We start from the raw sequence: 23,185 nt of genomic DNA, 5'->3' as shown, positions 1-23,185 counted from the left end.
TTATAACAAACCCTACATAATCTTAATGGAGACAATATAATAGCTAGGGGAGAGGAGCTTAGTGATGAGATTGAGGGTGTAAGTGGATCGATGAGCGCCACCAATCAAATTGCAAAGAGTTTAGAGGGAAAAGGAAACCCCAATTTCAGAAACAGAATATGGCATTTTGAGTTAAATGTATCATCGATATCGACTCATTATATTATGCATTCAAAAATGATGCCTTAGTCTTGTCCATGCACTTGTGTGTGCGCGCCACACTATTTGAAGACTGAAATATGCTTTCCAAGAACAATGCAATAATAATAAAAGATATATGCTGATGATCAAATGCTTGAGTTATAAAAAGCCTCCGCTCATTAAAAAGCAAAAACAGACAGATGATAAAATTAAAGGCCAAGCGATCTAGCCCGTTCTTTGTCTCCATTATGCATAAAGATGAGGGGAGAGACGTGGCGTGAGGAGGACCCGAAGAGGCGAGGCTTTGATATTAGTGAGCCCAACCTGTTCTCGCATATCTGTTGGTTGGTTATCAGGAGTTGCAATATCAAAGCCATGCAGCAAATTGGTGAGTGTGAGTTGCATCATCAAGAGCGCAAATGAGACACCAGGGCACATTCTTCTTCCTGTACCAAAGGGAATCAGTTCAAAATGCTGCCCTCTCAAGTCCAAATCTTTGTGAGTGTTTAGGAATCTGTCCGGCCTAAACTCCAATGGGTCTTCATACACACGTGGGTCCCGATGGATTTTTGAGAGGTTGGTCAAGAGATGGGTGCCCGAGGGTATGTGGTACCCTGCCACTGTGCAATCTTCCATAGACTCGTGCGGCACGTTGAGTGGTGCGGCTGGGTACAAGCGCAGCGTCTCCTTCAGGATGGCTTCCAGATACGGCAGGTTCTTCAAGTCTGATTCTGATGCCAGCCTCTCCCCCCCAACTTGTGCGTCTATTTCATCTACGGCCTTCTTTAGGACTTCGCGATTGTTCACAAGTAAAGACAGAGCCCAAGCTAGCGTCCCTGTCGTTGTGTCTGTTGCCGCTAAAATTATTGCCTGCAAATTTCCCATGCGACCTTTTAAAACTGGCCTTGGTGAAAACCAGGCATCCACACAAATTAAATTATCCTGATGCCATCTATGTTTGCTTCTGTGTAATGATGAACACACGGACACGCGCACGCACCCACCTCGCAGCATGTATCTAATTAAATAATATCTTTATCTTATTCTTAATAAGGAAAGGTAGATATATATATAATTCTAAATTTTATTAATGAATTTTCGCTTATAACAGTAATATCTCTCTCTTTTTTAAATAAAATAGAATATCATGAATGTATATGATGCGGACAAAACAAATAAAAAGCACAGAAGCATGAATTAGGATCTGAAAAACTTGTGCGGATGACGGCTTTAAAATCCCAAAAAATAAATATTGAATATCGATAGAAAGAAAGAGGATTAGGATATATGTGAGAGACCGACCAGGCTTGTGGCTTTAATTAGAGTGATAGAGTCACGGCCATCAATCATTTCAGCTTCATCAGCAACGGAAAGAAGCACATCCATGAAGTCGTCGTGCTTAGGCTGGGCTTGCCCTGAACCGGAGCCCCTTTTGCGTGTGTGTTCATCCAACCAAAACTGAATAAATTGTTCTAATTCGTTTGCCGTCTTCTTCATGGCCTTTTCTTGGCCGCCCAAATCCAGCCACCTCAGATACGGCAACGCATCTGATATCACGAATGCTCCGCTCAGGTCGAACAAATCCCTCAATGTTTTCCGAATCCTTTCATTCCCTTCGGTCTCAACAAATCGTTTTCCGACCACCATTCTAAACACAACATTTAAGATTATGTCTCCGAACCATTTCTTCATCTCACATGACAGAGGCGCTGCTTCTAGATTCTGATCGCTGCTGTTGTTTAACTCTGCCCAACGATCGTAGGTTTCCTTCATGGATGACTTAACCTCGGACTCTCTCACGTGTCTGAGCATCTCGAGGCGATGGTTGGAGAGGACCTCCAGCGTGGCGATCTTGCGCACCTGACGCCAATAATCTCCGTAGGGACTGAAGGCGATCATGCTGAAGTTATAGGCCATGACTTCGGCAGCCAAGAATTTGGGACGGCTAGCAAAGACCCTATCGTTTACAGTGAAAAGTTCCTTGGCAATCTCCCAACTGCTCACAATCAAGGTGGGGTGAACACCGAGCCTTACGGTGAAGATTGGTCCGTATTTGTCGACCATGTTGCCTAAGGTGATGTGCGGTGGCTCTTTCCCGCCTAAAAGGTGGAGGTGCCCAATCACAGGCCAGGCACCGCCGGCTTCCGGTGGTGGTTTTCTAGCCGTACTGTTGTTTCTACGATGGCTTCTTGATATGGAGAAAAGAAGGTAGAGAAAGAGCAACAATCCAAAGAAGGTAAAGGGAGTGACTGATTGCTTGGAGATTGTCAGGTCCATGGTCGTGGGTATAATCTGGGATCTGGTGCTGTGTATGGGTATGTTGTAAATGTTGAATGAAGCAGATGGAGAACAGGGCAGCTACTAATATGCTGATTGTTGATAAAAATGAAAATAAAAAGAGAGAGTTGGTCCACCGTATTTGGTTGTTGAATTCCATTTTCGCCCCGCAACAGCAATATCCCTCTCGGCGCAGGTTTGGGTAAAAGCCGGAGGTCTTAAGCGTGCAGAACCGGAGCCACGAGGGAGCATATGGGGCCCACTTCGTTACTAGCTGGCGCCTCCACAGATGAGTACCAAGTGCCCTGACGAGCAATCTGCACCGTCTAGATCTAATCTGGACGGTTCAAATTTAATATTTTAAATAATTATTTAAAAATAAAAAAAATTATATTTTTAAAGAATAATAATTAAGAGATTATTTTATTTTTTATCCTATACCTATTAAAATAATTATTTAAAAAAATAAAAATAAAATTAAATATGAATCGTCCAGATCTGATGAGCATTGGGTGCTCATCAAAACTAATGAGCATCCAATGCAAATCCCTGGCTGGCATGTCTTATGTATGGTGTTATGCTAATGGAGTGTTTTTTTTTTTGTTTAATTCATAGTCAAGGGAGTGCTTGGATTACTAAAAAAAAGTATTTTTAAAACACACTTCTCAGTAAATTGAAGTCTTCACATGTTTATTTTATATATTGTATAAATATTTTTAAAATTATAATTTTGTTTCCGTCCAAACACTTCTAAAATAAAAACGACCTTGCTAAAAAAAAAGATGATTGAGCTCAAGGATACATTGTTTGAAATAATTATAAATATTATCTTTAGTGTTTAATATAAAAGCTAGATCACTAATTTAAATATAAAAATTTGTTAATATGGTTATTTATAATAAATAGATGTTATTTTTCTCAAAAGAATCTTGTTAATAATGTATATTAATTAAAACTACTATTTTATAGAACAGTTAACATATGTAATTATTATGAGAACTACTTTAAAAAAATAAATAAATATGAGAGATAAAATAAATTAAAATCTTATATTTAGTATCAAATTAACAGTTAAACTAAATCTTATATTAAAAAATAGAGGTAATATATTACATCTTATATTTAAAAACAAATCAAAAATTAAATTAGGTATTGTATTAAGTAACAGATGCAGGATATCATAATATATTTTTTTCACATGTTATATCTCACATTATTTTTTTGGAAAAAAATTAATTTATAGAACCTATCCTAACTTCTCTAATCTGAATTTAATATTTAAATTAACTTTGAGTCGTTGTTTGCACAATGAACTTACTATTACTTGAAGAAAAAAAAGCCTAATTAGTATCCGATTGGAATTTGTCAACCGCAACATTGCGTGTCACCCCGCACGCCACCTCACGCATCTTCCGGCGTTTTCATGCGTCTGTTGGCACCCCTAGTATCCTTACAGCGAATTCAATTCAATATTTTGGGTGCTGATAAACATTAGGACGCGACCATAATGTAAAACCATATATTTCAGGTAAAAAATTGATGATCTTCAGGCCCAAAAAAGGGTAAAAAGATGATGATCCATGCATAGAAGTCTTGTTTACTTATATTTTCCAAAACAAAATTCTCTTATACAAACTTCCAAATTATATACAATTTATGTTGTATATATCAATTAATTATTGTGCAGGAAGACAATTAGACTTAGATTCTTCAATTAAACTAATGACAAGAATATGATTTATTCATAACAATAATAAATAAACTTGGCAAAAGAATATGAGAAAATTCCAAAAAAAAATGAGTCAACATTCTAAATAAAACATTATTATAAAATATGTTGTCATTTACTTTTCAAATGTAGTCATGTTCTCAACGAGTATAATAACCAATATTGATATAAAATTTTAAAATTCAATAATATTTTTTAGGGATTTTCTCAAAGAATATATACAATAGGCCAAAAATAATGAGTCCCGAAAAGCCTCCATTCATTAATTAGATATTTATTCAGACTTAAAAACAGGTCCATATAATAAAAGCCAAAGCTAGCTAGTTCATTTTTTTTTTCCCCCCCGTCATCCATACAGGTGACGGGATGAGAGACGAGGAGCAAGACGGACATGGAGTGGTGAGGCTTTGACGTTAGTAAGTCCGACCTGTTCTCGCATATCCACTGCCTCATTATGAGGCGTTGCAATATCAAAGCCATGCAGCAGATTGGCGAGCGTGAGTTGCATCATCAAGAGAGCAAATGAGACACCAGGGCACATTCTTCTCCCTGCACCAAAGGGAATCAGCTCAAAATGCTGCCCTCTCAAGTCCAAATCTTGGTGAGTACTTAGGAATCTGTCTGGCCTAAACTCCAATGGGTCTTCATATACACGTGGGTCCCGTTGAATTTTTGAGAGGTTGGTCAAGAGATGGGTGCCTGAGGGTATGTGGTACCCTGCCACTGTGCAATCTTCCATCGACTTGTGCAGCAGATTGAGTGGTGCGGCTGGGTACAAGCGCAGCGTCTCTTTCAGGATGGCTTGCAGATACGGCAGGTTCTTCAAGTCTGATTCTGATGCCAGCCTTTCTCCCCCAACTTGTCCGTCTACTTCATCTACTGCCTTCTTTAAGACTTCACGATTGTTCAGTAATAAAGACAGAGCCCAAGTTAGTGTTGCTGTTGTTGTGTCTGTTGCCGCTAATATTAGCACCTGCAAAGTGTAAATTTCCCATTCAACCTTAATTTGCGACTTCACCCTTCAAGATGCCATGTCTATGTTTGCTTATGTATATACTGGGTAGATCAGACGAAGAACATACATTAATTTAGACGTATACATAGATAAGAATATCATGAACATTTACAAATGAAAAGGGACAAAAATTAGAGATAATTAATACGTGGGTGAAAGACTGACCAGGCTTGTGGCTTTAATCATAGTATTAGAATCGATGCCATCAATCATTTCAGATTCATCAGTGCTGGAAAGAAGCACATCCATGAAGGCGCTATGCTTAGGCTTGGCTTGCCCTGAACCGGAGTCCCTCTTGCGTCTGTGTTCATCCAACCAAAACTGAATAAATTGTTCTAATTCGTTTGCCGTCTTCTTCATGGCCTTTTCTTGGCCGCCCCAATCCAGCCACCTCAGATACGGCAACGCATCTGATATCACGAATGCTCCGCTCAGGTCGAACAAATCCCTCAATGTTTTCCGAATCCTTTCATTCCCTTCGGTCTCAACAAATCGTTTTCCGACCACCATTCTAAACACAACATTTAAGATTATGTCTCCGAACCATTTCTCCATTTCACAAGACAGAGGCACTGCTTCTTGATTCTGACCGCTACTGCTGTTCAGCTGCGCCCAACCATCATAGGTGTCCTTCATGGCTGACTTAACCTCGGACTCTCTCACATGTTTGAGCATCTCGAGGCGATGGTTGGAGAGGACCTCCATCGTGGCGATTTTACGCACGTGACGCCAGTAGGATCCGTAGGGGCTGGCTCCGAGCATGCTGTAGTTGTAGCCCATGACTTGGCCGGCTACGAACTTGGGACGGCTAGCAAAAACTCTGTCGTTCGCGGTGAAGCACTCCTTGGCAATCTCCCAACTGCTCACAATCAGAGTTGGGTGAACCCCCAGCCTCATGGTGAAGATTGGTCCATATTTGTCGGCCATCTTGCCTAGGGTTATGTGCGGTGGCTCTGGCCCGCCTAAGAGGTGGAGATGCCCTATCACTGGCCACGCGCCGCCTGCTTCCGGTGGCGGTTCTCTACCCGTAGTTTTATTTCTACGGTGGCTTCTTGATTTGGAAAGGGAAGGTAGAGAAAGAGCAACAATCCCAGGGTGCCTAACGGTACGCTTGATCTGATTAACACGTCCATGGCGGCAGTAATCTGGTTTCTGGTGCTGTGTATGGGCATCTCTAAGTGATACCAGTTTCCTAATTTCTGTGTTGCAGGATATAATATAAAAAGATAAATAGCGATAAAAAAACAGCCAATAGGTGTGGCCGTGTGGCTGATTTTTCTTTCTTTGGCCAACTTGTGGCTGATTTTTCGAAACCCTGAACGCCACACAAAAACCCACACTAAACTTTTCTTTTTTCCCTTATAGGAGACATTAAATTTTCTTGTTGATATATATGACTTTTTTCCTTGCCAACGTAAATATTGTTCGGTAGACAACCGATGGTATATTCGTATCTTTCAAAATATGCATTATTATTATTGGCAAAAAAAATATGCATTATTAAATTACAATCAATGATTTTTATATTCCCTCCGTTCCTTATTATAAGAGACATTTGATGCTTATGACATGTTCTCGTATATAAGAGACACTTAAAAGTTGTCTCTACTTCTTTGTGTTGATTTCCTATTTTACCCATATTTATTATCTTCAACTCACACACACTCTCTCTCCCACTTCTCTTTCTTTTAATAATTTAATTATTCTCTCTCATGCTCTCTTTCCTTATTAATGAGGGCATTTTTGAAAAAAAAAATTATGCTTTTTATCTATTAATTGTTCTTAACTAATTTTAACTATTTTTTTTATCAACGTACTTCGGTTATTTGTCTCTTATAATAAAGAACGGAGGGAGTAACAAATACTCCTCTTATCTTATTTATAAGATATTTTCAGTATATTTCACACAGATTAAGAAAAACATTAAAATGTATTAACTCTCTATTAAAATATAACAATTTTTCAACTTTACCCATATTTAATATATACACTTTTCAAAAGATATAACTACTTACATCGTAATAAATAAACGACAAAATAATATATTTATACTGAAAATTTAATGAAGTGACTTATAAATAGAACCCAAAAAACTTCTTTTTCTGCCTTATAAATAGGACCAGAGGAGCATTTTACTACTATAAATTTAAAATTACAGTTACAACTATACATAAGAAACAGCATAGACAGATGGGCATTTATGTTGAAATCTTTCTTCTCATAACATGCTCCTTATGTTCACACCATTTTGTTCTTTAATATAAATCACTTAGATATATTTTTTTATAACAAAGAGTACATTAAATTGATAAAAAAAAATTAATTTAATTTTTATTAAAATTTTATATCTTCTCTCAAATTGTAAACCATTTACATATTTCTCATTTTTCCCTTCATTTTTAATATTAGAGAAAAATTAGAAAATAATCATCAAATAAAAAACGGCAAATAATAAAATTAAAAATAATTGGCGATATTTTACATGGTATTTAAAATCAAATCAGACTAGCCGGTTCAAACTCAAACCGACAAACCACATTTCAGACTAGAAACCAGAAACTGGCAAACCGCTGTTTGTCCTGTCTGATTTTTTTCCCCCAAAATCAGAGAAAATCTAGCCCAAAATAAGCTGTTCTGGATCAGTGTGACTCAAACGGAATCAGGGTAACCCCTGGGTTAGCGGGTTACTTTATTTGTCTCCCCCAAACTGTGACATCACTCCATTACCAGAAGAAAAAGACGAAAGCTTACAGAAAACTGTGTGTGTGTGTGTGAGAGAGAGAGAGGCACGTGTGAGCGAAGAACAAGCTTGAAGGAAAAAAATGAAAAATTATTTAGAAAGAGAAGGAGAGCGATGAGAGAAAGGGAGAGAAAACAAGAAACCAACCAAGTCTGCGCAGAAGATGAACAAAGACGAGGAGAGGAAAAATAGAAACGGAAGGAAATAGGTAAAGAAAGAGGGCTTGTATGGGGGACGTTGAGCCTAATATTATCAATGTCAAATCTGTTGCTACATTGAGAAAAGACAAAGTTGAAAAGTTGCATAGAGAGATTGAATGCATACAAAATTAAATTTTCAATCCTGATTTTCCGTGTAGTTTAATTGCTTAGTTGATAATAAATTAATTATATTGAATGCATAGGTATAATAATATGTCTCAAGTGTAAAAAAAAAACAGGCATAATAATACTCCTACGATTCTAAGTATAAGATCCTTTTTATAGTGTGTATAAAGATGTTTATATTGAGGACTATATATCTATCAGATACCCATGTAGTCCTTACTCTAACCCAAAAAATTCTATACAAGGTCCAAAAAATTCTATATATTCCATTTTTTAACAGTTTATTTTTAAACAAAATAAAGTTTATGTATATTATAAATTCTTTAAAATCAAAAGATTTTAAGGATGTACATTTTTATTAATAAAAAGTTAAATTTTTTTTTTAATTTTAGTACTATTACTTTTTTTATTATTTAAAATTGTTTATATTCTGATCTTGCTCTTATATTACTCCTCCGATCCTAAATATAATACATTTTTTGTAATATGTATAAGGGTCTTATATTTAGAACCAAAAGAGTATTATTTTGTTTAAAATATTTACTATATAATTAACGTTTATATTATTTTAGTTATGATCTGTCTGATTTTAGTTCGACTTAAATCTAACATATTGGTGTTAAACTTATCATTTTTTTTTTGGGGGTGAAGGGTTTAACTTATCATCTCTGTCGGTTACTGACTGGTCTGGCTTTTATTTTATATATATATATATATATATATATATAATTTTAACGGTTGTGTATGGAATTGGTTGACAGGAATCAGAATTTGGCCGTATCCTCGCAGAGTCAGCACAGAATTCAGCCAATTCGCCTTTCGGCGCAGGGCACATTATTCACAAATCATCCACATGCACGTGTCCTCTTCCAAGGCGCATTTATCCATTCGGCATTTATCCATATAAAAGACGACGTAACTAGCTTGTATTTTATGGGAAAAAAATTACTATCAAACTGTCAAATAATCGAATACTCATATATCATGACATTATGATCATAGGAAAGAAACAAAAAGTTATTAAGGTTCTCCCTTTCTGTCTAACTTGTAAACAAATATATATAATTAAAAGTCTCTATTGACTTATTCTGCTCTTGGGTTCTCTAGACTACATATCCTTCATTATATATTAGTTTGGTTATATGTTGAGAGAGAAATATACGAGAGAGGTGTTTGTTTATTAATACTGCATATCTCAAATATACGGATATATGCAGTTAATATGCAGGTGCTATTATTGTTGCTTGATCCTCCCTCAATGTCTGGTTTTATCCATAGAGATGAGGAGGGAGACGTGGGGTAAGAAGCACATGAAGTGGTGAGGCTTTCATGCTGGTGAGCCCAACTTGTTCTCGCATGTCCACCGGTTGGTTATCAGGGCTTGCAATATCAAAGCCATGCAACAGATTAGCAAGCGCGAGTTGCATCATTAGGAGAGCAAATGAGATTCCAGGACAAATTCTTCTGCCAGCTCCAAAGGGAATGAACTCGAAATTCTGGCCTCTTAAGCCTAAATCCTTGTGGGTACTGAGGAATCTCTCTGGCCGAAACTCCAGTGGATCTTCAAATACTCGTGGGTCTCGATGGAGTTTTGAAAGGTTGGTCAAAAGACGCGTGCCAGAGGGTACGTGATAGCCAGCCACAGCACAATCTTGCACAGATTCGTGCACCACACTTAGTGGTGCGGCTGGGTACAGACGCATGGTTTCCTTGATGATTGCTTGAAGATAAGGCAGGTTCTTGAGGTCTGAATCCACTACTAATCTTTCTCTCCCAGCCTGCGTGTCTAATTCATGTACTGCCTTCTTTAGGAGTTGAGAATTGTTCAGAAGTAAAGATACAGCCCAAGTTAGTGTCACTGTTGTTGTGTCTGTCGCGCCCAGAATCAGGGCCTGCAAGTTTCCAATTCAATTTTCAATTTTGCAAAGATTAGCCTCAGTGAATGAAAACCAGGCAGCATATGAGCACACATAGACCTATTTCTTTTGTTGGAACCTAGCCTTCGAAATTCGCAATTCATAAATTGAATGCTCTTATTTGACATATCAAGTATTTTTTTTAGACCAGCACTTATCAAGTATTTTGTATAGACGCCAAGTGAAGAAAAATAAAAGAATATAATTCAGTTAATTACGTGCACAGTCACGGATCCCCTAAGTTATTAATTTTTTGTCTGAATTGATAATTGATTTATAGGTTAAGAACTAGTTGACTAATTTGAGTAGATTAAGTAAGTTTGTTAAGTTAGTTACTTATAATAAATATACGTTACTTTTGTTAAAATACTATTTGATAAAGCATTTAGTATATGCAGCTACTATAAAGAATATCTTAAAAAATAAATAAATATAAAAAAATAAATTAGAATCTTATATTTAAAATTAAATTAAAAATAAAACTATTTCTTAGAATAAAAAAAGTGTTACGGATACGGGCATTGGATGCTATTGTGTGCACGCACCTAGCTGGATAGAACTCCAATGAGATGAGAAAAGCAAGTCGTCCTAACTCCTAACGCGCATAGAAAAAACAACGGAAAATTAAAAGGACTGACCAGGCTTGTAGCTTTAATGATAGTATTAGCATCGTGGCCGTCGATCATTTCAGCCTCATCAACTATGGAAAGAAGCACGTCCATGAAGTCACCGAGCTCAGGCTCGGCTTTCCCTGAACCGGCGTCCCTCTTGCGTCTGTGTTCATCCAACCAAAACTGAATAAATTGGTCCAACTCTTTGGCCGTCTTCTTCATGGCCTTCTCTTGGCCACCCAAATCCAGCCACCTCAAATACGGCAACACATCTGATATCGCGAATTCTCCGGCCAGTTTGAAGAACTCCCTCAGTGCTCTTCGTGCCGTTTTGTTCTCTTCAGTCTCATCTAAGCGTTTCCCCGCGACCATTCTAAGCACAACACTGAAGGCTATATCCCCAAACCATTTCTTCATCTCACATGAAAGAGACACTGATTGCGAATTCCCACCGCCTTCATTATTCTTCGACTCCATCCAACGGTCGTACGTATCTTTCATGGCCGACTTAACCTCGGACTCTCGCACATGTTTGAGCATCTCCAGGCGATGGTTGGAGAGGACCTCGAGGGTGGCGATCTTGCGAATGTGACGCCAGTAGGGTCCGTAGGGACTGGTGCCGAACATGCCAAAGTTGTAGCCCAAAATTTCGAAGGCTAAGATTTTGGGACGGCCGGCGAAGGCTCGGTCGTTGACGGTGAAGCATTCCTTGGCGATCTCCCAGCTGCTCACAATCAAGGTTGGGTGAACCCCGAGCCTTAGGGAGAAGATTGGTCCGTATTTGTCGGCCATCTTGCCTAAGGCTATGTGCGGTGGCTCTGGCCCGCCTAAGAGGTGGAGGTGCCCAAACACAGGCCATGCACCGCCTGCTTCTGGTGGTGGTTTTCTATGCGTAGTTTTGTTTCTGCGGCTTCTTGATACGGAGAAGATAGCATAGAGAAAGAGAAAGAATCCAAGGATGGCAAACGGAAGGGTTGATTGAGTGGAGACTGTCAGGTCCATGGCCACTGTATCTCTGGTGCTGGTTAGTGGTTATGGCTCCTTGCAAAGTGATTAGAGACCGCTTTGAAATGATGGCATGCTTAATGAAGAAAGCTCTTAAGTAATCAAAAGCAATCAAAGCACTAACAAAATGGAGGGCCACATCACCGGGGGCACCTCCACAAGCTAATTTTTAATTTTGTTTTAAATCTAAAAAATTGTGGACCAACTGTCCCGAAAAACAAACAAGATTATTGTAATGTTTAGTTTATATATTAGATCTTGTATTGATTGATCGGGAAAAAATTATATATTAGATCCTCAAATATTTGTATCCTTTTTTTCCTATAAGATTTCGATCCTTTTTTTTAAAATAAAAACCACCAGCATTATTTTTTTTTTAGAGAAGTAAAACGCAATAAATTTCATATCATATGTCAGATTTTTGTCTAAAGAAAACGAAAAGCAATACAATGTATGTCATATCAAAACTAACCTTTCATTTCTATTTCCATTTCCATTCTCTTTTATTATTACCTACGTCTCTCTCTCTCTCTCTTTTCATCTCTCTGCTCTCTTTCGTCAAGTAGCTCCGGGTTCCAGTGTTTCAATTTTTGAAGCGGTTCTTCTTCCCGGAGCTTTCTTCGTTGATTTCTCAGTAGCCAAAACAAGAAACAGTAATTTTCATTATTAGTTTTTGTTCTTTCCTTTTTTATTTGTGTTCTTTTAATGTGTCATTCTCTCCTTCATTTCTGCTTTTTTCCTGTTCTGTTTTCTCCCATTGTTTCCCCTTCACTTTGTTCTTCATATCTGACATCCGGTTTTTATCAGACTGTTCCGGGTTCCGGTTTAAATCCGGTTCCTAGCTCAAAAGGCTGTTCTAAATGGCTGAAACCGGCTTAACCCCTTAGACAGTCTAATGCTTCGAACCAAGCCGAAAAAGTGTTTGCCCAACCGTCCTGTTCGGCCGAGCTTTGAAGGACTTGTTTGGAGCTCTGTTTAAAATGAGTTTTAAAGTAAGTTTACATAAATCGAGACAAAACCCTCACATATTTATTTCGTATTTCGTAAATATGTTTAAAAAGTTATTTATAAATTAATCTAAACAAGCTTTAAATTATTATCGGTTAGCTATTTGAGCAGCAATGCTACCTATCATGTCTGAATAAGATTTAGAAGTAGATTCCATATTTATCATGGGGTATTCTTCTTAATTTAGGCTATTTATATTGTTTTAGATTTAATTTAAATGATTTTGTATTTTAATAAATAAAAAATGTGAACCTATAAATAGCATTTTTTTAAAATCATCATTTCGAAAATTGTAGATTAAAAATGTCAGATCCTAAATAGTAATGTTGAATTTTGAGTAGTTTATCACAATAAAAGGACAAGTGTACGATGCTAATGATAGCACTAAACCAGTCAGATGTGACCTCATATATGGTGAAAAGTTTCATGCATTTATTGTAAATGTAGCTTTCACTAAAATGAAAAGCATAATGAAGAGAGCCTCAATACATTTATTTTAATTTTTTTTTTTTGGCCAAAAATTTATTTTAATTTTGAAAGCACTGGCAAGTGGCCAGCATTAATAATCACTTAACATACTCGACACTCGTCATGAATATTGTTTTTCTTGCAAGATTTATTGTTAAAATAAAGAGAGAAGTTGAAAACAAAACCGCATTAAGAAAGCTCCAAGGGAGTAGTTGAGAAGGCAGGTAAACAACACACATACGCTCCATGTAATATTGCGACCATTGAATTTCTAGATATATACGAGTATACATGGGGGAGCCTAGCTCTTTCTTCCAATAAATTAATACTACTGTAACAAGACTAACCATGCAAGACAACATGCCGGGCCCTTTAGTCAAAAGACCCAAAGGTCAGCTAATGGATATGTGAGGGATATGTACCAGAGGACAAGCAATTAAAATGTTGAAAACAGAATTGTACGTGCAAATAGCTAAATACGAGTGAAACACTTACGATAAAAAAGTATCATGTTACATAACACGTGAAAACTATAAATTATATTAGCTCCCATTCTTAATATAAAATTTAGTTTAATTTTTATTTTGGTCTTTAACATGATATTTCAATCTATTTTTTTTTATATTTATCTATTTTTTTTCAAATCAGTCTTTTTAATAATATTTATTATAGCCAATACACTTAATTAGTAAGGATATTTTAGAAAAGATAATAATTTTTGTTACAAATAACTAACTTAACTTATTTTCTTAATCTATTTAAATTAATTAACTAACTCTTATATTTAGGAACAGAGGTAGTAATAACTAAAGCTTCCCCCTGCCGGACAACCTTTAATTATAAACAAACACATTATTAAAAGCCTCACCAATCTTCCTCTTATCCATAGAGAAGAGGGGAGAGACGTGGGGTACGAAGGACTTGGAGGGGTGAGGCTTTGATATTGTTCAATCCAACCTGTACTCTCATGTCCACTGGTTCATTATCAGGGCTTGCAATATCAAAGCCATGCAACAAACTAGCAAGTGTTAATTGCGCCATTGGGAGAGCAAATGAGATTCCAGGGCACATTCTTCTGCCAGAGCCAAAAGGAATCAATTCAAAATGTTGGCCTCTCAAGTCAAGATTCCTGTGGGAAGTTAGGAATCTCTCTGGACTAATTTAATCAGCTTTGGTTGGATGAAGAAGAGGGCCAAAGAGTTGGACCGATTTATTCAGTTTTAATTAGTTTGGAATACTGGATGTACTAAAAATTACTTTAGGATACTGGGCGAGCCTGTAAAAATAGTTCAGAGTGCTGGGCTCATCTTAACTTGTCAAAATAATGCACATCAGACACCTGCGTGTTCGTCACGTAGGATTTTTTGGTCAACATTCGGCTGAGTTAGCAAGGTAACGGTCAAAGTTAACTTTTCTGTTAGGCCGGGATATGGATGCACCGTTTTAATTAGTTTGGAACACTGGATGCACTGAAAATTATTTTAGGACACTAGGCATACTTGGAAAAATAGTTCGGGGTGCTGGACGCACCTTAATCTAATTACAAAATATAGACGGTTGAATGTCACCCTTTAGTAAGAATCCGGATGTTAGATTCTATGTTTGTAATTATAAAAATCTGAGTGCAAAGGCCTTTTTTGGATATTTCAGGATAAATTTTTACATATTTATTTTAGTTACATTATTTTCATTTTTTTTTATTTACGTGATGTTTCAAGTAATACTAATTATTATTTCCAATGTTTCCAATTTAAAGATAAAAAATGTTTTCAGTAAAATTAAAATTTTGAATTGAATAAATATACATGTATATAAATAATGTAGACTATATTTATATCAAATTTTTTATATTCATTATGTCAAGTTTTTCAATCACACATAACTGTGATTCTTATTTTTAAAATATTATCATTTAATAAAATTTAATTATAAATTTACATTAAATAAAAAAGGACGTATAGTCACGTGTGATTGAGAAATTTGTTATAATGTATATAAGTAAATTGACATAAATTTTTTTCCAAATAATATGACAGTGTATACTTTATACACATTGCATAAAAGAAATAACACAGGGTCATTTATTCGATCATGACAGGCACAAAAAGGAAGAAACACAAAGACGAAAGGGAAACAAATGTGAGTAAACATCTTGTCATGAGGAGGATCTTATGGTGAAAATTGAATAACAAAAGGAATAGAACAGTCCCATGATGTGTTGTGTTTTCAACATATGTATTTTTCCATCTGTATATTCAATTATTATTCTTTTAAGTTTAATAACTAAAAAGCATTTCATATCATACTTTGCAATAAAAGCGATTAAATGAACTTTAACTTTTTGAACCAGTAAATAGAGACGGGACAATGTCTTGGAAACAAAACTAGTGACTTGGAAAAGAAACGGTAAATTGATGGATGAAAGTGGTACTTCCTTATACGAGGAAAAGGGGCTTGATAATGAGCAAAGCCGAAAAATTACTACCCCATATTGTGCGGGCCTTGGCTTCAATCGAAGCCCAAATTTGTTCCGAACCCTTTACTGTTTAGACGGAACCAAACTATGATTTCAATATCATTGAGAAAATATTTAGATGGAAACCAAACTATATTTTCAAAAGTAATTTTACAATATACGAAGTAAATACATGAAGAAGTTTATTACGATGTACGAAAAAATACTCTTTAAAATACTTTTAAGAATATCCAAATATCCCCGGCCTCAGGACTGAATCACTTTTAAGTCTTTAACTCGCCCATACTGAACTTGAATAAAAAGGTGGTGTTTCTTGCAAAACTCCATGATGAGGATTACCAGAGGATGGATCTTTTGCCAGTAAAACTTAACTAACGGCAATAGCGCCAGCCAAAAGGACGAGAGAATAAGAAAATGTAGAGAAGCAGAGATGAGAGACCCACCCTCGCCGCCTTCTACATAAAACTTTCTCCCTTCATGATAGCTTTTGAATTAATCGCTTGTCTTTCTTTGTTTTTTTTTTCAAAGTTTGATATCATTGACTAAAAAGATAAATAATACTCCTATTTATTATTTAATAATATACAGTAAATGCTATAATTATCCAAACATGAATAACACAACTCATTCATCGTTTTCTTGAGTTGTGACTTGTGCGTGACAACATACGGAACGTTTCACCTAATTAGGCACGCGACAATATCTTCCCTCCCCTGTCACCCCGAATATGGAAAACAATGACTTAACCATCATACATGAGGTGATATTGTTTATCCTGGCAAATTTATTGTCAAAATAAACAAAGAAGTTGAAAGTAAAACCAGATTAACAAGCTTCAAGTCTCTCTTTAGTTGAGAAGGCAGGTAAACAGTACACACGCGAACACTCCGAGTAATATTACAACCATTATAAATTCTGGATATATACGAGGAGACGTGCACGGGGGAGCCTCTTTCTTCCAATAAATTAGTGAGAAGAACCAACGGTTTACTACTGGATATATCAGGGATATGGACGAGAGGACGAGTTATTAAGATGTTGAAAACAGAATTGTGCAAATAGTTAAATGCAGTTTCTTAACGGAAATAATCTAGTGGGTTTTCTAATACAGAATTCAAATGTTTATGATCAAAGCATCAGATATAACACAATCAGTTTTACTACTCATCGCAGTTATGAGTACCATGATACTCATCGTTGTGGTGAAATCTAAACCTTACAAAATCAGTTTAAATGGCTTAGATTTAAAATTTTTAACTAGTAATTTTTAAACAAAAAAATTTATTTTAAAAAAATTTACCATGAATTATATGCGTACTAAAAACATTTTTTGAAGAACAAAAATATTAAATATTAAACTTTGACCGTTCATAATAAATTTAAATGGTTAAAATTTGATAAGCATCATGGTGCTCATCACTTTAATGAGTACTGAAACTGGTTACAACCTTGATTATATTTCTGATAACATAGCCAATTCTATTAATTGAAAAAAGAAAAGTACAAAAAGTAAGCATACATAAAACACACCGCACACCAAATGATAGGAAAGTCAAGACGATAGCACACAACAATCGTAGAAACCACTATGGCAACAACCTAAACCGATGGCCGCATTCAAACTTCCAACAAACCAAGGACTAAAATGATAAGACAGTCAATACCCAGCAGCAAGATTATGACCGGAGCTGTAAACCAAGGCGAGAGGATATATTGTAGGTGCAAGCTCCAAGGCGGGCAGACACCAGTATCCGCCGAGTAACTTCGGTTTGATTGTTAACAATGAGGATAACACTCTGAATATGACTCATGCAAGCTGAATTTGGCCTGTGACATCCGATTCCTCAGCTCACAAGCCTAATGAAACCGCCGGTGTTATTTTCGTGAAACTGAGACTGCAAAACTTGCCAAAACCAAAAACCAGATGACATTTGAAAGGACAAACACATCATTAAAGCCTCACTATTCTTCCTCTTATCCATAAGGATGGGGGGAGAGACGTGGGGTAAGAAGGACTTGGAGTGGTGAGGCTTTGATATTCGTCAACCCAACCTGTTCTCTCATATCCATTGGTTCATTATCAGGGCTTGCAATATCAAAGCCATGCAACAAACTAGCAAGCGTTAATTGCGTCATTAGGAGAGCAAATGAGATTCCAGGGCACATTCTTCTGCCAGAGCCGAAAGGAATCAATTCAAAATGTTGGCCTCTCAAGTCAACATTCTTGTGGAAAGTTAGGAATCTCTCTGGACTAAACTTCAATGGATCTTCATATACTCGTGGGTCCCGATGGAGCATTGAAAGATTGGTCAAGAGACGCGTGCCAGAGGGTATGTGGTAGCCAGCCACAGTGCAATCTTCCATAGACTCGTGCACGAGGCCAAGTGGTGCGGCTGGGTACAGGCGCATGGTTTCCTTTATGATTGCTTGCAGATAAGGCAGGTTCCTTAAGTCTGATTCCACCACTAACTTTTCTCTTCCAACCTCTGTGTCTACCTCTTTTGCTGCCTTTTTTAGGACTTCGGGATTGTTCATAAGTAATGAGAGAGCCCAAGTTAGCGTCACTGTTGTTGTGTCTGTTCCGGCTAAAATTAGGGCCTGCAAATTTCACACTCAACTCTCAATTTTGCAGAATTGGCGGCCTCAGTGATAACCAGTCAGCATAAGCACATGAGTATAAACTAGTATTTAATCGTTGCAGATTTAAGAAATATTCGGTTTCATTGGCAAAAAAGCGCAAAAATATTGGAGATTTCCAACATCATATTTATGTAAAGCGAGGCCCGGTCTTGAGAGTTTTGCATTGTAAGGTTGTCACTTGTCAGGAGTATAGAGAAGAGAGAGATTTTTTTACAGGAGCATAAGTCCGGCCTCTTAACAGGTTAGTGTAGCTAGCTCAAAAAGGATCCTATCTCATTTTAATTTCTTTATACTCAGATTCCCTTTTCAATTGGATATTTTAAAATATATATACGCTTTGGACCCACGACAAAGGAAGAAGGAAAAGAAAATTTGGAATAATTTGTGGATGGTCATATTTAGTGTATTTTTGTCAAAAGTGGCTGCCTAACTTTGCACCTGCCGCCTGTATACAGAACATATCATCATGTGTTCATACACTTACGTATCGGTGCATATCTGGAGAAGCAACATTAACGAGATGAGTAAAACTGTATGAATTCGCAGCAAAAGCAATGGAAATTAAAAGAGCTTAGAAGTAAACGTGAAGGACTGACTAGGCATGTAGCTTTAATCATGCTATCGGCATCGTGGCCATCGATCATTTCAGCATCATCAACGCTGGAAACAAGCATGTCCAAGAAGTCACCGAGCTTAGACTCGGCTTGCCCTGAACCCGAGTCCCTCTTTCGTCTGTGTTCATCCAACCAAAACTGAATAAATTGGTCCAACTCTGTGGCTGTCTTCTTCATGGCCTTCTCTTGGCCACCCAAATCCATCCACCTCAAATACGGCAACGCATCTGACATCATGAACGCTCCACTCAGATCCAAAAAATTCCTCAGTGCTTTCTGTGTCGTTTCCTTCCCTTCGGTCTCAGCAAAACGCTTCCCCACCACCATTCTAAACATAACATTTAAGATTATCTCCCCAAACCATTCCTTCATCTCACATGACAGGGGCTCTGCTTCTATATTCTGATCATTCTTGTTCACCTCTAACCAACGATCGTAAGTATCTTTCATGATTGACTTAACCTCGGACTCTCTCACATGTTTGAGCATCTCCAGGCGACGGTTGGAGAGGACCTCCAGCGTGGCGATCTTGCGCACCTGACGCCAATAATCTCCGTAGGGACTTAAGCCGAACATGCTGAAGTTATAGCCCATGACCTCGAAGGCTACGAGTTTGGGACGGCTAGCGAAGGCTCTGTCGTTCACAGTGAAGCATTCCTTGGCAATCTCCCAACTGTTAATTATCAAGGTTGGGTGAACACCAAGCCTCACTGTGAAGATTGGTCCGTACTTCTCGGCCATGTTGCCTAAAGTGATATGTGGTGGCTGTGGCCCGCCTAAGAGGTGGAGGTGACCAATCACAGGCCACCCGCGGCCAGCTTCCGGTGGCAGCTTTCTGGGCGTAGCGTTTTTCCTGCGGCTTCTTGATATGGAGAAAATAGCGTGGACAAAGATTAGTAGTCCAAGGATGCTGAACGGCATGGTTGGTTGCCGGAAGATCATCGTCAAGTCCATTATGGCTCTGTAGTTTTTGGTGCTCTATGGCTTCTGGCAATGGACAAGAGATAATTATTTAAGTTGCGGGTACTGCTTGTCGAAAAAGGGGTGAATTTATTGGGAGATCAAAGAAATAGAGTCCCATTAGATTGGCAGTGAAAAAAGTAACTTATTTCTAATCTGATTTTTAACAAACTAAAATTGGATAAAAATTAAATTAGATAAAGTAAATTGTGTTTGGATTGAAGTTTAGAAAAGTTATTTTATAAAAGTGAGATTGATAAAAGGTTGTTTGGATTATAATTGAGCAAAAGTAAATTTAGTTATAAAATGACCAAAATGGGTTTGAGTTTTAATAAATAATGAAACATGATTAAAAAATAATTTACATAATACAATGAATTTAAAATAATTTAATATGAAGAAGTGAAATTTAATAAGTGAATTAAATTTTAAAACTTTAGAAAAATCATACAAAATATTTTAAATATAAAGTGAAACATGAAAAAAAAAAAAGAATTGACATAATACAATGAAGATGTGAAATTTAATGAGTGAATTAAATTTGAAAACTTTAAATAAATTATAAGAAATATTTTAAATATAAAGTGCAATAAAAATAGGGGGGAAAATAAATTGTCTCAATATTTGGAATGAATGAATGCTACTATTACATTACAACATCGACTTTGGTTTTCATTTTATATATATAATAAATTTATATTAATATCAATTGATGATTCACATTGATGATGATTGTTAAAATTCTTTTTATCTATTTGAATTATATAAAATCTCTATTTCTCCCATTGAATTTGATATTTCCTATTTCATTCTGTTGTAAATATTCCCTCACCTATAGTTCTTCCAAATGATCCCTCACTTATAGTTCTTCCAACCTCATATTTACCACCTAGCTAGGCACTTGATTTTAGGCTGATTCATCTTCAACAATTGTTGAACTTAATAATCAGCGGAACTATTTCTTTCTTGTTAAGAATCTACCCAAAGTACATACCAAACTTCATTTCCTAGATAAATTTTATCAACATATTCAAGTAAAAATTTTAAGTTTAAGCGTATCACTACCATCAACCACTCATTCAAAACTTCATTCAACAGGATTTATTAAAATAGATCTTTTGTGCTAAATACGAATCAGTTTCATCAACCACTCTTCCAACGCTGTCACTCTTTATGATTCAAACAAAAAATTCAAGCTGAAGCTCCAAAATTCATATAACAAGGAACTCAACAATTCATTCTGTTAAAATTCTATAAGCATTATGTCCTATTATAAAAGGAGTACATAAAGACCCAAGGAGACCGTGTTTCGGGTAAAAGAAGCCTGAAGATGAAAAATATTCAACCTCAAATAATGAAGCAAAAGAAACAAAGCACTGAAACAGAAGGGGAAAAAAAAAAGGACCACGCGGTAGTGTCTGGACAGGAAATATTTCTAGGAGGAAGGAGAACGATTTTTCCTAAAATGGGCTACATTTCCTTGCTTCAACCAACAAAGGGAGTGGCATTGATGGACAGCAGGGATGATGGCAATTTCAGGCAACAACAAAGGATCAAAACTGTAAAGGCTATCAGCCAACACATTGATCAACACACACACAGCTCCACATGCTTGGATCAATCACATTTCCCTCCATATTCACCAACTCCAACAGAAAAACCAACACAAAAAAAGGAACTGGCCAACCTGCAACAGATCAGACCACCTGAAGCTTGCTAGAGGTAGATCGGACAGTCTATTCCACTGGGAAGCTAAGATCTCCATGCATAGCTCACATGCACTAGCAGACGGCAGCGACCTGGGTTGGAGATGGTGACAATAGCTCAGACAAGGTCGAACTCACGATGAAGGAGCAGGCTCGAGGTCACTCAACACCACACTGAACATGATGACCTTACAACAGAGAGGTGACAGAGCTCACAGTGACCACTGACAGTGGTGCTGGCGAGGAGGCGACGGAGCACATTGGACAACAGAGAGCAGTCGTGGGAGAGCTCTGGTAAAAAAATAAAATAAATGAACAAGTGAATTATGAGGGAATATGGCAGAAGTGAGAGAAAAATAAATGGGGGAATATATGACACATCACAATGGTAAAGCATAAGCAGATAACTCTTCAAAATAAGCTAGATTTTTGGGCTTCCATTTGAACACACATCGAGTGAGCTTATTCCACACAAGCTCAATTGTGCTTAAGCCCTTCCAGATAGGACCAATATTTGAAATCGGGCTTCTGCCCAAAATTAGCTGCTTCTCATTCATTTTAAGCCCTACCAAACAGGCACATAATAAGTGGTGGGAGTGGGACACATCAACATTTTTGTTAAAATGTTTTAATGATATAATAAGATCCTCAAAGGTTTCACGTTTTGCATCTTTTACTTTTGGAAAAATTAAAAAATATATATTATTTTAAAATTTTGTTGGTGACAATAACCTAATAAATTTTTATATAAGAAATCATATCTACTTTGCAAATTTATACATGCATAATATTAGGTAATTCCCATTAATAAATTTTTTAAAAATAATTGTAAGTTCTTATAATTTACTTTAATTTTAAATAAGGTCTTTCTAATTTGTTTCCTTTTAATTGGGCCCTTATGTTTTAATCGGTTAAGCCCATGCATCCCTATTGTTATGTCTAGTATTAGTGAGATTCAAATATTAATTTGTTACTTTGTAAGAGACTAACCTTTCTATTAGATTTAACCCCTATTAGTTAAAAAGAAAAAAAAATTGTAAGGACCTACATAAATAAGAGTAGTGTCTATATTTAGTGCCCGACAAGGCTTGGAATAGGATTGTTTCAAATAAGTGTGTGCAAAAAAAAAAAAAAGGTTCTCTTTCTTTTTATTCCATCCCTTTTATTTGTTTGGTTAATAGAGTTGGTCTTTTCGTTTATCAAACAATCGAATGCTATTAGTCTAAGTTAATCCCACCGTCCTGTATCTCAGTTGTCGGACTAACAGTTGAGCCACAATTCGCATGGTCTCTCTTTGCTCATTTTCTAGCTTCTATTCCACATACATCTGCACCCCTGTGCGATTATCGCTTTCGAATTACTTATTCTTTATCAGCTTAAGGAGAGATTGTTCGACATTAATTGATTATCTGGTCTGTCTTTTGACTCCGGTTTTGCTTTCTAAAGATTGGCCTTAGATTCTAAGATCAAGCGGCAGCTAAGAGATCGGTTTTGCTACTCCTGAATGGTCCGTT

At 36.7% G+C, this 23,185-nt stretch overlaps 4 protein-coding genes across 4 annotated transcripts; all 4 read right to left on the bottom strand.

Annotated features, from left to right (window-relative positions):
* Positions 1–312: 312 nt before the first annotated feature.
* Positions 313–2,628, bottom strand: LOC114758097 (cytochrome P450 CYP82D47-like). The gene is made up of 2 exons (XM_028947116.1): positions 1,483–2,628; positions 313–1,050 (listed from the first exon to the last, which is right to left on the bottom strand). The coding sequence occupies exons 1-2, from the start codon at positions 2,455–2,457 to the stop codon at positions 427–429; spliced, it is 1,599 nt and encodes a 532-aa protein (XP_028802949.1). The 5' UTR covers positions 2,458–2,628; the 3' UTR covers positions 313–426.
* A 1,706-nt stretch (positions 2,629–4,334) lies between these two features.
* On the bottom strand, positions 4,335–7,740 carry LOC114758111 (cytochrome P450 CYP82D47-like). The gene is made up of 3 exons (XM_028947124.1): positions 7,736–7,740; positions 5,367–6,516; positions 4,335–5,159 (listed from the first exon to the last, which is right to left on the bottom strand). Exons 1-3 carry the CDS (start codon positions 7,738–7,740, stop codon positions 4,533–4,535), a joined length of 1,782 nt encoding a protein of 593 aa, XP_028802957.1. The 3' UTR covers positions 4,335–4,532.
* A 1,602-nt stretch (positions 7,741–9,342) lies between these two features.
* LOC114758098 (cytochrome P450 CYP82D47-like) lies at positions 9,343–11,838 on the bottom strand. Its single transcript, XM_028947117.1, has 2 exons — positions 10,822–11,838; positions 9,343–10,159 (listed from the first exon to the last, which is right to left on the bottom strand). The coding sequence occupies exons 1-2, from the start codon at positions 11,794–11,796 to the stop codon at positions 9,536–9,538; spliced, it is 1,599 nt and encodes a 532-aa protein (XP_028802950.1). The 5' UTR covers positions 11,797–11,838; the 3' UTR covers positions 9,343–9,535.
* A 5,487-nt stretch (positions 11,839–17,325) lies between these two features.
* LOC114758100 (cytochrome P450 CYP82D47-like) lies at positions 17,326–19,932 on the bottom strand. Its single transcript, XM_028947118.1, has 2 exons — positions 18,988–19,932; positions 17,326–18,349 (listed from the first exon to the last, which is right to left on the bottom strand). Exons 1-2 carry the CDS (start codon positions 19,924–19,926, stop codon positions 17,726–17,728), a joined length of 1,563 nt encoding a protein of 520 aa, XP_028802951.1. The 5' UTR covers positions 19,927–19,932; the 3' UTR covers positions 17,326–17,725.
* Between the last annotated feature and the right edge of the window lie 3,253 nt (positions 19,933–23,185).

The sequence above is a fragment of the Neltuma alba genome, unplaced genomic scaffold (genome assembly GCF_004799145.2).
Source record: "Neltuma alba isolate B1F8T4 unplaced genomic scaffold, ASM479914v2 tig00010670_pilon, whole genome shotgun sequence".
Classification (NCBI taxonomy): Eukaryota; Viridiplantae; Streptophyta; class Magnoliopsida; order Fabales; family Fabaceae; genus Neltuma; species Neltuma alba.
This window is presented reverse-complemented; position numbering and strand designations above follow the sequence as displayed.

Excerpts from the sequence above, each read along its gene's own strand:
- LOC114758098 (XM_028947117.1), bottom strand. The coding sequence starts at position 11,796 with ATGGACCTGACAGTCTCCACTCAATCAACCCTTCCGTTTGCCATCCTT. Across the intron at positions 10,160-10,821 it reads TCATTAAAGCTACAAGCCTG|GCCCTGATTCTGGGCGCGAC; the intron begins GTCAGTCCTTTT and ends GGAAACTTGCAG.
- LOC114758097 (XM_028947116.1), bottom strand. The coding sequence starts at position 2,457 with ATGGACCTGACAATCTCCAAGCAATCAGTCACTCCCTTTACCTTCTTT. Across the intron at positions 1,051-1,482 it reads TAATTAAAGCCACAAGCCTG|GCAATAATTTTAGCGGCAAC; the intron begins GTCGGTCTCTCA and ends GGAAATTTGCAG.
- LOC114758100 (XM_028947118.1), bottom strand. The coding sequence starts at position 19,926 with ATGCCGTTCAGCATCCTTGGACTACTAATCTTTGTCCACGCTATTTTC. Across the intron at positions 18,350-18,987 it reads TGATTAAAGCTACATGCCTA|GCCCTAATTTTAGCCGGAAC; the intron begins GTCAGTCCTTCA and ends TGAAATTTGCAG.
- LOC114758111 (XM_028947124.1), bottom strand. Across the intron at positions 5,160-5,366 it reads TGATTAAAGCCACAAGCCTG|GTGCTAATATTAGCGGCAAC; the intron begins GTCAGTCTTTCA and ends TACACTTTGCAG.